Below are 15,079 nucleotides of genomic sequence, written 5' to 3' on the forward strand. Positions count from 1 at the left end.
TACCGTCCAATGATTCTAAAACCTCTAATTTTCCAATCCTGTCCTGGTTATTAGAGAAAACAAGATCAAGAAGGGCTTCTCCCCTGGTAGGGGTTTTAACAAACTGAGTAAAAAAACAATCCTATACTAATTCCACCATCTGAAGTTCATTTACGGAAGAGCCAGAGACTGTGTCCCACTGCATCCCAGGTAAATTAAAATCACCCATAACCACCACATCATTTTTGTTACTCATAATCCTGATATCGTCATATAACATTCTGCATTCCTCTGCAGCTAAATTGGGTGCTCCTATAACAAACACCAACAATTAGGCCATTTGCTTAATTAGGCCTTTTTAGCATCTACTTTTACCCATACAGCTTCTGTACTTTTATTTTTATCAGTGAGCTCCCTTGCCTGCAAGTTTTCTTTTACATATACTGCAACAGCACCTCCTTTCTTACCTATCCGGTCTCTATGGAACAACGTGTAACCATCCATATTATATTCTTTTCCATCATTGTCACTCATCCATGTTTCAGTTATTACTATAATGTCGTAAGTGTCTGATGAAATTAAAGCCTCTAAATCATGAATTTTGTTTCTACTACTAGCATTTAAATACAGACCGCAAAGCGTAGGCCTCTTACAGTGCCCACTTTTAATATTAATTGTGGCTATCCTTCTCTCCCCACCTAAGTTCTTAACTACAGTAACCTCCCTGCTTCCCCAGTCCCTAGTTTAAACATTTCTCAACTGCTCTACATACACGCCTCCCCAATACACTGGTTCCCCTCTGGTTCAGATGCAACCCGTCCGGCCTGAACTGGTCCCACCTGTTCCAGAAGGTCTTCCAGTGCCCCATAAACCTCGGCTGGGGCCAAAAGCCTGGCAACACGATCCGGAAGTTCCCTTACTTGGGCTCCCGGCAGGCAAAACACTGTATGGGACCCTCTATCACGGGTGCACACATAACTGTCTACACCTCTAATAATTGAATCCACTACTACAATAACCTCCCTCCTCCTGGGGGTAGGCAGCTCCTTGTTGCCCAAGGGCCCACCTGCCTCCCCAGTCTCTTCCAGTTCAAAAGCTGGAAGCACCTGAAAGCGATTAGACACCGTCACTTCAGGTGTTGCCGCCTCTGTGAACTCTGTACGCCCTTCTCTACGTCTACGACCTACGTTCACTCAGCTCTCTCAACCTACCTGTTCATCATTATCCCCCCTCCCCAATTGAGATGTACACACAGTCTTCCTAAAAGGCATATTAACTCTCTCCTTTAACTCTTTGTTGTGTTGGATGAGAGCCAGTTGCTCCACGAGGTCCTGAACCTTGACCATGAGTGAGTCCACTAACTTACATCGCTCGCAGATGTAGTCTGACTGGACTCAAGCATCCAGAAGGGCAAACATCCTGCAAACACAACACTGAGCTGGCCCCATAATTAACTAGCTCATGACCCCATCCTTTACTCCCGGCCCAGTATATTTTCTGTCTTGGTCTTGACCTTGGTCTTGGTCTTGGTACCCTCCAGTCTCTGCAATGTCTTGGTCTCGGTTTAGGCGGTTTTGACTACAACACTATTGATAACACTCGCACTGTCAATTAACTAGGACAGACAAATACTCACGCAGACAAAAAACTCACAAACACTCAAATATACTTTCAAATAATTCAACTGCATCAACAGGCGCACAACACAAGTGCACACAGCGTCTATACCTCTCCCGGACAGTGCAGCAATCCCAGCAGCCTCTACCGCAATCCCAGATAGTTTACTTCCTAATTAGCTGGATATATTAGCCTGCTATTAGTCATCATTGTGTGGCCTGAAGATGGTTTTGTTTCCTGTCTCTGGTCCCTGCCATCAGCATTCCACTCTCTCCTCACCCAGTCAGCCTCAGTCCTCTGCTTTCTGTAGCCTGATTGATCTGTGTCTCCTATTCCCTTCCATGCTCCTATCCAACTGACCCTGGGAATTTTGGGATTCCCATGAAGCTCCGTTCGTGCCATGTGGCTCGGCCCAGCATTCCCACAGAGGGGCTGCGGCACGATGCCCATGTTACGGGGTCCTTTCTCCCTTTCAGGCCACCCAGGCCTCCAGCCCACAGCTCTGAAACCATTTCCCGTGGAATGTGGTAGTTTGTCACCCATTTATTCCGAGCCAAATTCCCAGATGCTGGGGAATATGATGGGCCAGATGCTGCAACGCCAGCAGGATTTCAATGTACATGAGCCTGAACTGAAGCAAACACTGTAGTATGTTGAACCTCTCTATTGTAAAATGTTACCTGTATCCGAGATGAGACAGACGGACAGACAGTGTAGCTGTCTGAGTGAAAGGATCCCAGAATGAGATGTGGCAGACATTGATGAAGCGAATTTCACCTGTAATTCTTTTTTTTTGGGCTCAATTCCTAATTTTGGCCTCCAAGGGTGGTCATTATGTGAAGACTGAGCTGAATCCCTCCTCACTTAATTAATATGGAGATGTCATCCATTCTACACAAGGCCACATGCCATAACAGCATCTGCAAACATTATCCCATGAAGCGCATGGCTGGAATGTACTGTTTTGGGACAGTCACACTAACATGTAATTTCCTGTCTTTTAGGGGACGTGTACATACAGCAGACACAGGATACGAAGAACCCAGTCATCTACGGGGTGTTCTCTGTCTCGGGGTGCGTAGACTCGGCGCATTCCACTAAACACAAGGAGAAGCACCAATACACTCTAGTTTCCAGTACTTCCACTCCCCAAAGAAAGCCTTAAAGTTCCTTGAGAAATTCTTAAGAAGACAAGCACAGACAAACTGAGCCAGTGTGGCCCAACACAAACGAGACGGCATCCCATAAAGTGATGATTTGGTGTCCCATTGGGAAGCTCCTCATGCCAAACAGCAGTTAAAAGCAGCAATAAACCGTTGATCAACCAGAAACCATTTAAACATTCAAGGGTGCCGTGCAGCTGGCAATAACAAATAAAATGAAAAAGTGGAGATGCGTGAAGGAACACCTGTGCTCCTGAGCACTTGTGTGTTCCTGTCATTCTCCAGGCCGAGGTTGATGGGAACCCTGACCTGTGAACTGCCAGTAAAGTATAAACCCAGATTTGCTGGCAGGGTCTGAAAAACCTGCTTCTGTTGCCATTCAGTTCACCATCACAGATGGGGAGGGAATTAGTTACCACTGACAATGTCAAAATATGTGCCTCTTTTGCTGTATGTGATCACTGAATTTGTTGAAGAAGTCATGGTAACAATACACACACACAGACACACACTCTTTGACCTAGTGTCTCCTCTTGACCTCACAGATCTGTGTTCAAGGGGTCAGCAGTGTGTGTCTACTCCATGGCTGACATCCGCATGGTCTTCAACGGGCCTTTTGCTCACAAGGAGGGGCCCAACTACCAGTGGGTGGCCTACACTGGGAAGATACCTTATCCGAGACCTGGAACGGTGAGATCTCGCCTGGTGACAAGGCCAGCTGACAGAATCGGTTTACTACAGCTGCATTTCACCGTTTACTACTTCTCTCTCTGCATGCCATTAGTTACTCTAATTAGCTACATCTTCAAGTAGTCTCTGTGGATTTATTTCCATTTTTAATAATATATATTTATGAAGTACAGAATAAAAAACTTCCATTTTCACTGCATGGTGTCCCGAAGTTATAATGGTTGTAGTTCAGGTTACGCTGTATCTACGCTTACAACAGTTAAAGCTCATATTTTTATACTCACAGTGCCCTGGAGGTACTTTCACCCCCAACATGAAGTCCACCAAGGATTATCCCGACGAAGTCATCAATTTCATGCGGAACCATCCTGCCATGTACAATGCCATCTATCCGGTACACAAGCGCCCCCTGGTGGTGCGAACCAATGTGGACTACGAGTTTACTACCATCACAGTGGACCAGGTGACCGCTGCAGACGGAAGCTATGAGGTGCTCTTCCTGGGTACAGGTGAGCCGCTTCTTGCCAATACAGATCCATCTTCATCACCAGCCTATTTGTCTTAATGCAGAAATGCACCTTTGCAACGCACTAGATTCAGGATGAGGATCTTGGGCATATCTTCAGTTCTCTAAATAGGGACAACAGCACAGGATACACCACTCTGCTGGCCAGCTGGACTGGACCCTCTTTTATTGGATTGATTTTGTATCATCATAAGTAGAGTAGAGTTTAGTTTTATTCCCTGGGGTAGTGAATCCCTCGGAGAATTGTCCAAGAATGAAATGTTGGTGATTTTTGTCCCCTATTTTGCATCACAGAAAAGAAATTATGTAACTCCTGAATGCATCTCTCTGCTTACATTCCTTGCCCTCTGTTTAACTTGAAATTTAAAAGCCGAGAGGGTTCTTACATGAGGCCATCATGCCTGAATGCGCTCAGGAATGGTGGAATGTTCCCTCCTTTCATTGCATCGAGCCTGCAGCCTGGCGCTATGTTAGTCACCAAACACCATGGGTCACTTGCGTTCTGCTGTGACCTACGGAGGAATTCAAACAGTACATTCTTTTGGCCTTGGGAACAAAGGAGCTGAGAGAGTGATAAGGAAGGCAGAGGGATGAAGGGGAAGGGGACCAGGTTGGAAGAAGAGCAGAGAAAGGACAGATGTGCAGTGAGATGTGCAGTGAGATGCGTGAGTGTGATGCTCTGTGTCTGCCTGTGGTTTGCAGACCGTGGAACCGTGCAGAAGGTGATCGTCCTGCCCAGGGACGACCTGCAGACAGAGGAGCTGTTGCTGGAGGAGGTCGAGGTGTTCAAAGTACGTTCTTCTGAAAAACTATGAAGCTCTTATGTTGTCCAGAAGGCAGTATGTCCGCTATTCATACCTTTTTCCCCATCGTCTTTGTCTCACAAACTATCCGGTTCACTCTTGTTCTCCAGGTTCCCACTCCAATAACAACAATGAAAATCTCATCTAAAAGGGTAAGTGTCTTTAAACTCTGATTATTTAAAGGAAGTCCTGTCTTTGTCCTGTCTTCATCACCTGGAAGCAGTGAAGTAGGAAAGAATCCTATTCAATGTCTTTCCTGGTTCTCTCTCGCCATAGCAACAGCTATACGTTGCCTCAGCGGTGGGCGTGACTCACCTGGCCCTACATCGCTGTGACATGTATGGGGAGGCATGCGCTGACTGCTGTTTGGCCCGGGACCCCTACTGCGCCTGGGATGGAAAGTCCTGCTCTCGGTACTTGGCGTCGCAGAAAAGGTGAGACGTCCCAGGGTTTAGTAATTATACCCACATGAGCAAAGCAAGACCTGAAGGTCCTTCCATACTGGCATGGAACTGTAGATTATGCAGAATCACAGTAGGTGTTAGCCCTAATCCTGCAGGGAGGATGATTGTCTACCTTAGCACAGGTAGCTGATGGAGTGCCGCCTACTTTTAAAGGGAAATAATTGAAGTTATTTTAATCTGATCCCTTCAGACGCAGCCGGCGTCAGGATGTGAAGTATGGTAACCCAATCCGACAGTGCCGGGGCTACAACTCCAATGGTAAGGCCTCTCATATTCATGACCAGGAGAGAGATGTCAGTCTGCATCGTTGTTAGTGCACTGCTGCTCTGATGCATCTGTGTTGATGATTGGATGTGAAGCTGATGGCTGCTTCGATGCCGTGTTTGTTCTAGCCAATAAGAATACTCCGGAGGTGGTGCAGTACGGGGTGGAGGGAAGCAGCACCTTTCTAGAGTGCCAGGCCAAGTCTCCTCATGCGTCCGTCAAGTGGCACCTACAGAAGGACAACAGTGACAGGAAGAAGGAGGTGAGGATTCGCATCTGTCCATCACACACAGGACCACCACGAGTACCACCCACTCGGAAAGAAGTCAATCCTCAGTGGCAGGAAATAGTCAATGATTCTTTTCACTGTTCTAATGTTAATACCATATTGTCCCACGTGTCCATTTGTGGAAAGACAGTACAGGAACTGCTTCACAATGTTCACGTTCTGACGATTTTCATAAAGACCTTCAGCTTCAATACCTCTTTGGCATTGCTGAAGCGGGGAAATGTATTGGTTAAGATGAAGCACTTATTTCAGAGCACTAGTTACTTGTGTTTGTTACTTAGTCTAATGAACTGGATAATGCACAATAACAGCACACTTTCCGTACCTGTCAGCTTAGAATAAACCTACTGTCTCTTCACACCCATTTAGTTCTGAAAAAGTTTTCTGATTACGGTGGTATCTTAGTTCAACTGACATCGTGCATGATGGCACAAGGCACGAACACCACCCTCCTATAGGGTGGCCTATTGGCAAATTCTGCTCACTCAAATCTGGTCTGAGCTACGGCCATTTGTGTGTCTGTTTGCCACTGTCCAAGGTCAAACAAAAAGGACACAGGGGACATCTGTATTCAAACAGAGCACTTTGAAGAGGAACAATGGACAATGCCTTTGAGAAGCAGCCAAAAATCCATTTCAATAACGCCCCTGTGTTGCCATGGGTGAAAGAGAGTATCATTCACCAAGGAGACTCTGATAAAGGTGGTTATAAGGAAAGTGCCAAAAAATGCAGGTGAATATAAGGTGTTCATAAGGTCCGGAGATCCTCACAGTCCTGTCTGTAGCCTTTGTTGAACCCTGCAGTATTCAGCAATACAATGTTAATATGCTCCAAAGGTCCTTGCAATCACTGAGTCTAAATGGGCCGGTGTCCCTCTAAACCAGAGGTAGGGAACCTGATCCATGGAGAGCCGGTGTGGGTGCGGGTTTTTGGGATGGCCTTTTAGTCAGCCAATAATAAAGCAGCGATTCTCAACTCCAGTCCTTGGAATCCATTGTTATTGGCTGATTGAGAGGCCATCCCAAAAACCCACACCCACACCGGCTCTCCATGGATCAGGCTCCCTACGCCTGCTCTAGACAATCAGGGTTTGCTTTTATATCAGGAAGGGAACTTCTGTTTAACACAGTTGTACTCCTTATCTTGTTAACACCTAAAGATGTACGAACGTGCATTGTGACTGGTGAGTGAGGATTTACATCTGTCCATCACACGCTGGACCGCCTTGAGTACCGCCCACTCAGAAAAAAGTCAATCCTCAGTGGCAGAAAATAGTCAGTGATTTTAATACCCTATTGTCCCACGTGTCCATTTTTGGAAAGTCAGTCCAGGAAGTGCTTATTTAAAAAAAAAAAAAAAAATCAGCAAGGAAAGGGATTTGTGATCACTCTACTACAGAGCTGACTTCAGCAGTGTCTGCTTGCCTCCACAGATGCGTTCAGATGGACGGGTGCTGAAGACTGAGCAGGGCCTGCTGCTCCGATCCCTTCAGCTGTCTGATTCTGGAATGTACCATTGTACGGCCACAGAAAAAAACTTCAAACATACCCTACTGAAGCTGCAGCTGGTGGTACTGTCCGGCCGGGCAGTCAACAGCGCCTTGGCAGAGAGTGGGGTTTCCGTGCCCCTCCAGTCCAGTCCCTGGACGCCCAGTGTAGGCCAGTATAAGGACCTTCTGACCATACTCAGTCAACCTGAGATGGGCCTCATCAATCAGTACTGCCAGGACTACTGGCAGCTGGGTAACAATGGGCACAAGGACCCTATGATGGCTGCCATTAAAGGGAAAGACCTGAAGGAGCTCCAGGAGCAGAAGAAGCCTCGCAACCGCCGGAATCATGACGGGCAAACAGAAAGCCAGGAGACATGAGCCCCGGCACTTGAATGGGAAACGGGAAAGACTCAGAGGGAACCCGAGGGAGCGAGAGAATAACATAAATAAACAGAAGCTCATTTTAACAAAAAAAAAATACACAGTATTTATTGTAGGTTGTACATAGTATCATTCTGTGGATTTCTTCGTACTTAAGTAGCCAGGACAGCTCTTTGTGTATAGGTATGTTCTGGGAAAATTATTAATTTTATTGTTATTATGAGACATCTTTATTTTACATCTTTTAAAGCATCGCCTGACAGCTGCAGCACTGTTACATTAAAAGGGTACACTGACCTTTACACTCATTTGCAGAAGAGTTTACCGAAATGAGTTGCTTGGAACAGGGAACAGAAATGGGAGGTCACGATACATATTTGCTGGAGTGCTGTCATGGAGTGATTCATTATCCGGAAAACCCCAGGGCTGTGGACGGTGAGAGGTACCCCGCCTGGACCAGGCAGAGACTGCGAGGTTGCGGGGGGTCAGCGGACCTGGCGAGCCAAGGGACTTCTGGTAGCAGAACAAACTCCATGTTTTTGTTTCAGCGTCTTAAACAGCAACCAAAATTCTACTGGGTTTACAGGTTTTAACTTTTTTTTTTCTCCTTCCACAAAATCGCCAGCATCTCCATCTCTTCTGCCTCCATTGTGCCTTTGCGTTTCGTCGTCCTTTGTGGAATTTGTTACTTTGACATTTGTGGACTCTGTCTCTTCGTGAACTGCAACGAATGCATCGCAACGCGTGTGTATATTTTTCCTGAATATTATACCTTTGAGACCAAGAGGGCTGCATTCAGTTTAGTGTCCTTCTCATATTTGTTAGATGGGGATCACATAAAAATGGTTGACAGGTAAACGGGACAAATAAAATGTGTGAAACATCAATCATTTGATTCGTAAACGTCGTAAAGTCAGTAAATAGGACTTGACCATTTATGTTATGTTATGGCACAGTCTCCAGATGTTGTTTAAACAGCAGTCTTCAGTAACGATTCCTCCAGAGGAGAACATGCAAGTTTTTTAGTGCTTTGGAAATCAACACCATCGAACGGCAGAAATGACCTTATACCCGGGCTGATGGTGCACCTCTGGCAGCTGAGTGTGTGTTGTGCTGGTTACATTAGTAGGGTTATGTGCACATAGTGGGGGCAGCACTTGATGTCCCAGAACACTTTGCACAGTACACCCCTTAAGTGCAATGAGAAAGGGACTACATATCCCATGATACCCCACAGGGGTGTGACCACAGTAAAATGTGGACCTTCTTCAGCCACTGGGCTGTCCCAGATGAGTGGTCTGGGCTGGGATAGCTCAGACATCTTCCAGATGCCATCTTCCATTTGCGCTTTGGTTTAATTCCTGGCTCCAAATGTGTCAATGTAGATACACACACACACACACACACACCGGACCGTCTCAGCAGACTGTGAAGTATACCAAAACTGGCAAGCTGTCTTTGTTTTGTGCATGAGAAATGGATGTGTACTGTATTTTTAGCCAAACGAAAAGCTTGAGTTGTTTTTCATTTGACAACCGAATAACAGAAATGGAACACATTGTTCCTTTAGATGACTCCAGACCCAAGGAACAAACATGAGGAGTGAAACGCACTTCAGAGGAGAGGCGCGAAGTGCCTCAGAGTGATGAGCAGCTCTATGTCACAGCTCAATTTCCACTTCGGTGCGGGACACCAGCAGTACCTGACTGCCCGCGCTGCACCTTCCTCCTCATGGTTGAACAGGGACACTCCACATAAGGCTGTAAAATTTCTTGCCATTTTTAAGTGTGTATGTTTAAGGTTGTTTTTCAGTTGAATTGGTTCATTGAGAAAGAAAACTATTGCTGAAAGCACAGGTGACGTTGTAAGACATGACTTCCTTTCTTTTCGATGTTGATGTTGCTGACTAATAAATTAAAGCTCTATATTTTATAAAAATGTGTCCTACTCCGTTCCTTTGTGAACCATTTGGCAGTCAGTCTGTCTGACGCTGGCCAGCTGCTGTTCCCACAATACACTGGTTCTGGCTCGAGTTTCTTAGGTGTTCAAAATACCGAACTGGACAGTGTTTCAGTCCTGTCATTAGTCACATAGCAAAGGAAAAGCATACAAATTAGATGGCTGGTCACCACAATGTCGCCGAGCCTCACAGCACAAAGCCTGCTCTGCATCTGTTACTCGTCATTAATACTACCAAACACAGTTACTTAAAATGACACAGAAAAGTAAAACATACAAAAATGATACATTAGTGTTTTATTCACACAGCAGTTTTCCAGTATACCATGCAATGTGTATGGTAAGTAAGAATAAAACAAGGCTTTAATGTGGGTGGGACCATCGTATGCTGTCAGTATCAGGCATAATACACATTCCACTGTGTTCAAATAAACTGACACAGCAATAATGCACACTGGGTTTGATCATTGCTCACAATATATCGTATCCTTTTTACACACCTAATGCTGCTCTACCGTTTCTCATTTTATACACCGCGAACCAGGTCACTTTCAAGGAAGGAACACTGCACCACCCCTGCTTCTGTCCCAGACATTCAATGGAAATCAAGGCCATGCTGTTTAGGTCACTCTCCCTGGCATTGGTGCATCACAGTCACACTTATGGCCTTTTAAAAACACCCAAAAATGAGCTTGTGTGACTCCCCGCTAAGAACCCCCACTAGTGACCTGATGACTACTGTTCAAGAAGGAGAAAGACAAAGGAAATAGAAAAACTGCTGGAAAAATGCTTTCAAATGACAAGTCTGTCTGTTCCTCCGGATCCTCAAAAACTCTACACCATAAAGCACACTGACAGATCTTCTTGTTCCTTGCTGGGGGGGGGGGGGCAGGGGTTACGCTTCTGCTCAGACCTTGACGTCATGCCATAATTCTTCCAGCTTACTGAAATTCAAACCACGACAAAAGACCCCATAACAGCCCATCTTGCTATCTAATCCAAGCGGATAAAAAAAAAAAAAAAAAACAGGCAGCCTGGACAACGTGGGTGTTTGGACCCAGCAGGACCAGCTCTTGAAGACGTGAGTGATTCAGTGCCTGCCAGCCACTATGTCCCTACTGGTCCGCAACATTCATCTGGATGCCAGCCAAGCTCGACTGACTGCTGCAGCGTTTAGGCCATCTAAAAAAAGATCACGTGTGGGAAAAGAAACTTTTCATCTTTTTTGTCTCTTCAAAAGAACCCGCAGTGGGACAGAGACTGTCCCATGGAAAAGCATGAGTCTGGCTGACATTTTTGCTCTCTACATCTTTGGGAAAAGACTATTTGACAGATTGAAGCTTCTAAAGATAATATCAGCAGACGAGACAGAAGAAAAGCCTTGGTTACATTCTACCGGCCACAGGAAGACGACGTCAGGCTTGGAACCTCGGTGAGTGAAGCCCACGGCACAAAGGCACCCAACCATTATCGGGACGCTGGATCATTAAGACTCTACATGCCCACACCCACGCAACAAGTGCCCAGACAGATGGAGCAGCCTGCTGTGGTCACAGACACACGTCTGAACGGTTAATCTGATAACCGTATGGCCATGATGTCACCACATCTGTGGGTCTGGGCCGAACCATTTCATCCATCTTGTACATGAGAGATAGTTCTTATTTGCTCCTTAATAATAAAATTCAATGAATTTTTCACTGTTTATTTGCATTACATATAAAAGGTAACTAAAGAGTAATTCAATTTGTACATTTATTTATTGATCCACATGCATGTTTAGTCATTGTATATCTTTATTTTCTATTATATATATATAGCGGCGCGGTAACGCAAAGGTAAGTGCTGCTGCATCACAGCTAGAAGGTCCCGGGTTCGGCCCCGGGTCCTTTCACTGTGTGGGGTTCGCACACTCTCCCCGTGTTCACGTGGGTTTTCGCCCAGGGCTCTGGTTTCCTCCCACGGTCCAAAAGCATGCAGAATTGGTTGGTTGGGGTGTCTAAATTGTGCATGTGTTTGTGTGTGCCCTGTGGTGTGTTGGTGACTACGCAGGGTTGGTTCCTGCTGGTGCCCATTGTTCCCGGGATAGGCTCCCCCACGACCCCAGTTGGGATTAAGCGGTTTCAGAGGATGGATGGATGCGTGTGTGTGTATGTGTATATATATCTTCTGAATTTTTTTTTGCTGCAATATAATTACCGTCTTTGAACTTTCACATTTTTATTTTTAACTGTATATTTGATTTGCTGAACTCAGGCCACCACCTGCACCCAAAGAAACTCCTTGTACTTCTGTGTACTTGGCAAATAAAAGATTATGATTCTTGTTCTGTAACTGAGCCGAAGAAATATTTTCCTTTATTAAAAGGAGTCAAGTCTTTTAGCAGTTATAGGATGGTACGTATCAGTATTTTACAAACCAACAAACCAAATTTAGCCAAATTAAAGATATGACACTGATTCCCTCCTCCCAGCTTTGGAGATGAAGATGAACACTGTTAAATTTGGGTCAGTTCTGTGAGAGTGATGTGCACGCACCCCAGGACTAAAACTGACCTTAACCACAAAAAAACAGACCTCTGAAAAAAGACATCCATCATTACAGGCTCTACCTCAGCTTTGGGTAAGAATAAATATCCTCTGTCTCATAGCACAAAGCGGCTGGGCTAACAGGTGGAGCCACTTCTCCCCATCCACCAAGAATGAACTATCAAATATGATTGTTTTCAAATTTGCTTAATTTCAAAATGGAGCACTCATAGTAGGATATGAGCACTTAGATTATTATGAGGGCACCATAACTTACTGCTAAATTACGGTCATCCATACTTACTAGTAATAATAATGTATGAGACGGACAAATAGTACTACAATTACAACCTCAATTAGAAGCCAAGAATGCAGACCCAAACCAGGGTCAGGTGTAACAACAGAGCAATACTGCCATCTGTTGGATATTTAATGTATTGGCACTGCTGGGAAGAGGAGAGGAAACCTGTATGAAGACTGTTGGGATTGATAGGAAATGACCAAAGAGAAGGGGTACTGTCAGAGATTTTAGGCTTCATAAAATCATATTGGGCCTCCAATCCAGAGCAATCAAACTATTACAAATTTATTGGAATTGTCCTAATTCCCCGTCCCTTTAAAGCACCCGTGCCCAAGTGAACACAAACGAAACCAAATACTGCAAGACGTTAGTCATGATCCAACCTATTGATTTATTTTTTTTTTTTATCTCATTCTTATGATCCATCTTATTCTGGTAATCACAGTGTATATCAGCAGTTATTATGAAGGAAACACAAATCCCTGACCAGGTTAACGTTTCAGTTATCGTAATGATGAATCTCTGACCAGGTCGCCGTTTCAGTTATCGTAATGATGAATCTCTGAGCAGGTCAGCGTTTCAGTTATCGTGTAATGAATGATTTACTTGTGGCTTCTGACCGTGGCTGTGTATCTCTGTTAGTATTGCTAAATTTAACTGCAGTGTTTGATACTGTGGACCATAATATCCTCTTGGACCGGTTAGAAGGTGTAGTTGGCATTACAGGGACAGCACTTTCTTGGTTCCGCTCATATTTAACTGATTGCTATCAGTATGCCCATGTGAACAATGAATCATCCAAGGCCACAAAAGTTGAATATGGTGTCCCACAGGGATCAGTCCTGGACCCGCTACTGTTTACTCTATACATGCTACCTCTTGGTAACATTATTAGACAACATGGTATTGGGTTTCATTGTTATGCAGATGATACACATTATACATATCTGTTAACCCTGATGATACATCACTGCTATCTCTATTAGATATCCAGTGCTGGATGGCAAAAAATTTCCTTATGTTAAACACATATCATCTACGGAACATAGCCAGGCTTCGTAAGATTCTCTCACTTGATGATGCAGAAAAATTAATACATTCCTTTGTAAGTTCCAGACTGGATTACTGTAATGTCCTCCTATCGGGTTGCCCGTCTGGATCCTTGCATAAACTTCAGTTGGTACAGAATGCTGCAGCCAGAGTTCTAACAAACACTAAAAAATGTGATCGTATTACACCGGTCTTATCCTCTCTTCATTGGCTGCCAGTTAAGTCTTGAATTGACTATAAAATACTGCTATCAAGCTATAAAGCACTGAATGGCCTTGCACCAGAATACCTTAGTGACCTGCTGACCACATACAACCCTCCACGCTTGCTTCGCTCTCAAGCCATGGGATATCTGTTAGTGCCTAGGGTAGAAAGAGCTACGGCAGGCTGCAGAGCTTTCTCCTACAGAGCTCCTCAGCTGTGGAATGGTCTTCCACCGGATGTGCGGGTTTCAGGCTCACTCTCAATATTCAAGTCTAGACTAAAAACACACCTGTTTAGTTTAGCGTATAGGGACACTAGTTCTAGCTCTAGCTAACTCCCCAGTCCCAGTCAGACCTATAGTGTGAGATGTAGAGCTCGGTGGGGATTGGTGCCATTGGCTTTGGATAAACTGGACTGTCAGTGCGTCACTCTACCTTCACAATCCCTTGTGGAATTGGAGTGCTGACATTTCAAGGACTCCCCATGCCTGCATTCCCACTTACCTCTCCCTCCTACTGATGCTGCCATAGCCATATCTGCCGGAGCTTGCACATTGCACTTCATATTGCACTCATCTAGCTGTTAGCACTGCCTATAGTCTCCTCTACTTTAACTAATTGTACATTTTATTTCCCATACTCCTCCTGGGGGGTGATGCCTGGAGACCTCAATCTACCAAGATGTCCAGCACACCCCGCTACATGTGACGTCGCCACTACCAATGACGTCCCTGCATCTAGCTCGCCGTACTGCCTATGTGATCTACATATTATGATTTGGACAGTGTGACTTGGCACTTAGCCATCTCTCCTATTTGACTCTCCCTGCCGGCCCCTGGAGGATGGGCTCCCCCTTTGAGTCTGGTCCCTCCCAAGGTTTCTTCCTTCTTGGGAGTTTTTCCTTGCCAATGTCGCCTTTGGCTTACTCACTGGGGGCTTTGAGTGAGGATGCTGTAAAGTGCTTTGAGACGATGTAATGTCGTGAAACTGCGCTATACAAAAATAAATTTGGTTGTTTGTCTGACCAGGTCGCCGTTTCAGTTATCGTAATGATGAATCTCTGACCCAGGTCGCCGTTTCAGTTATCGTAATGATGAATCTCTGACCCAGGTCGCCGTTTCAGTTATCGTAATGATGAATCTCTGACCCAGGTCGCCGTTTCAGTTATCGTAATGATGAATCTCTGACCCAGGTCGCCGTTTCAGTTATCGTAATGATGAATCTCTGACCCAGGTCGCCGTTTCAGTTATCGTAATGATGAATCTCTGACCAGGTCGCCGTTTCAGTTATCGTAATGATGAATCTCTGACCAGGTCGCCGTTTCAGTTATCGTAATGATGAATCTCTGACCAGGTCGCCGTTTCAGTTAT

General features: G+C 45.1%; 1 protein-coding gene across 1 annotated transcript in view; it reads left to right on the forward strand.

The window, feature by feature from the left end:
* The window catches only part of sema3fb (sema domain, immunoglobulin domain (Ig), short basic domain, secreted, (semaphorin) 3Fb), a 67,205-nt gene extending 57,599 nt beyond the window's left edge, over positions 1 to 9,606 (forward strand). Inside the window, exons 11-19 of the mRNA XM_049022528.1 lie at positions 2,601 to 2,670; positions 3,305 to 3,449; positions 3,736 to 3,958; positions 4,678 to 4,766; positions 4,889 to 4,930; positions 5,055 to 5,212; positions 5,433 to 5,500; positions 5,635 to 5,768; positions 7,228 to 9,606. Of these exons, the coding sequence (XP_048878485.1) occupies positions 2,601 to 2,670; positions 3,305 to 3,449; positions 3,736 to 3,958; positions 4,678 to 4,766; positions 4,889 to 4,930; positions 5,055 to 5,212; positions 5,433 to 5,500; positions 5,635 to 5,768; positions 7,228 to 7,665 (1,367 nt within the window). The 3' untranslated portion in view covers positions 7,666 to 9,606. The remainder of the gene's footprint in view (positions 1 to 2,600; positions 2,671 to 3,304; positions 3,450 to 3,735; positions 3,959 to 4,677; positions 4,767 to 4,888; positions 4,931 to 5,054; positions 5,213 to 5,432; positions 5,501 to 5,634; positions 5,769 to 7,227) is intronic.
* The last annotated feature ends 5,473 nt before the right edge of the window (positions 9,607 to 15,079 follow it).

This window comes from Brienomyrus brachyistius, chromosome 8, assembly GCF_023856365.1.
Source record: "Brienomyrus brachyistius isolate T26 chromosome 8, BBRACH_0.4, whole genome shotgun sequence".
In the NCBI taxonomy this organism is placed as follows: Eukaryota; Metazoa; Chordata; class Actinopteri; order Osteoglossiformes; family Mormyridae; genus Brienomyrus; species Brienomyrus brachyistius.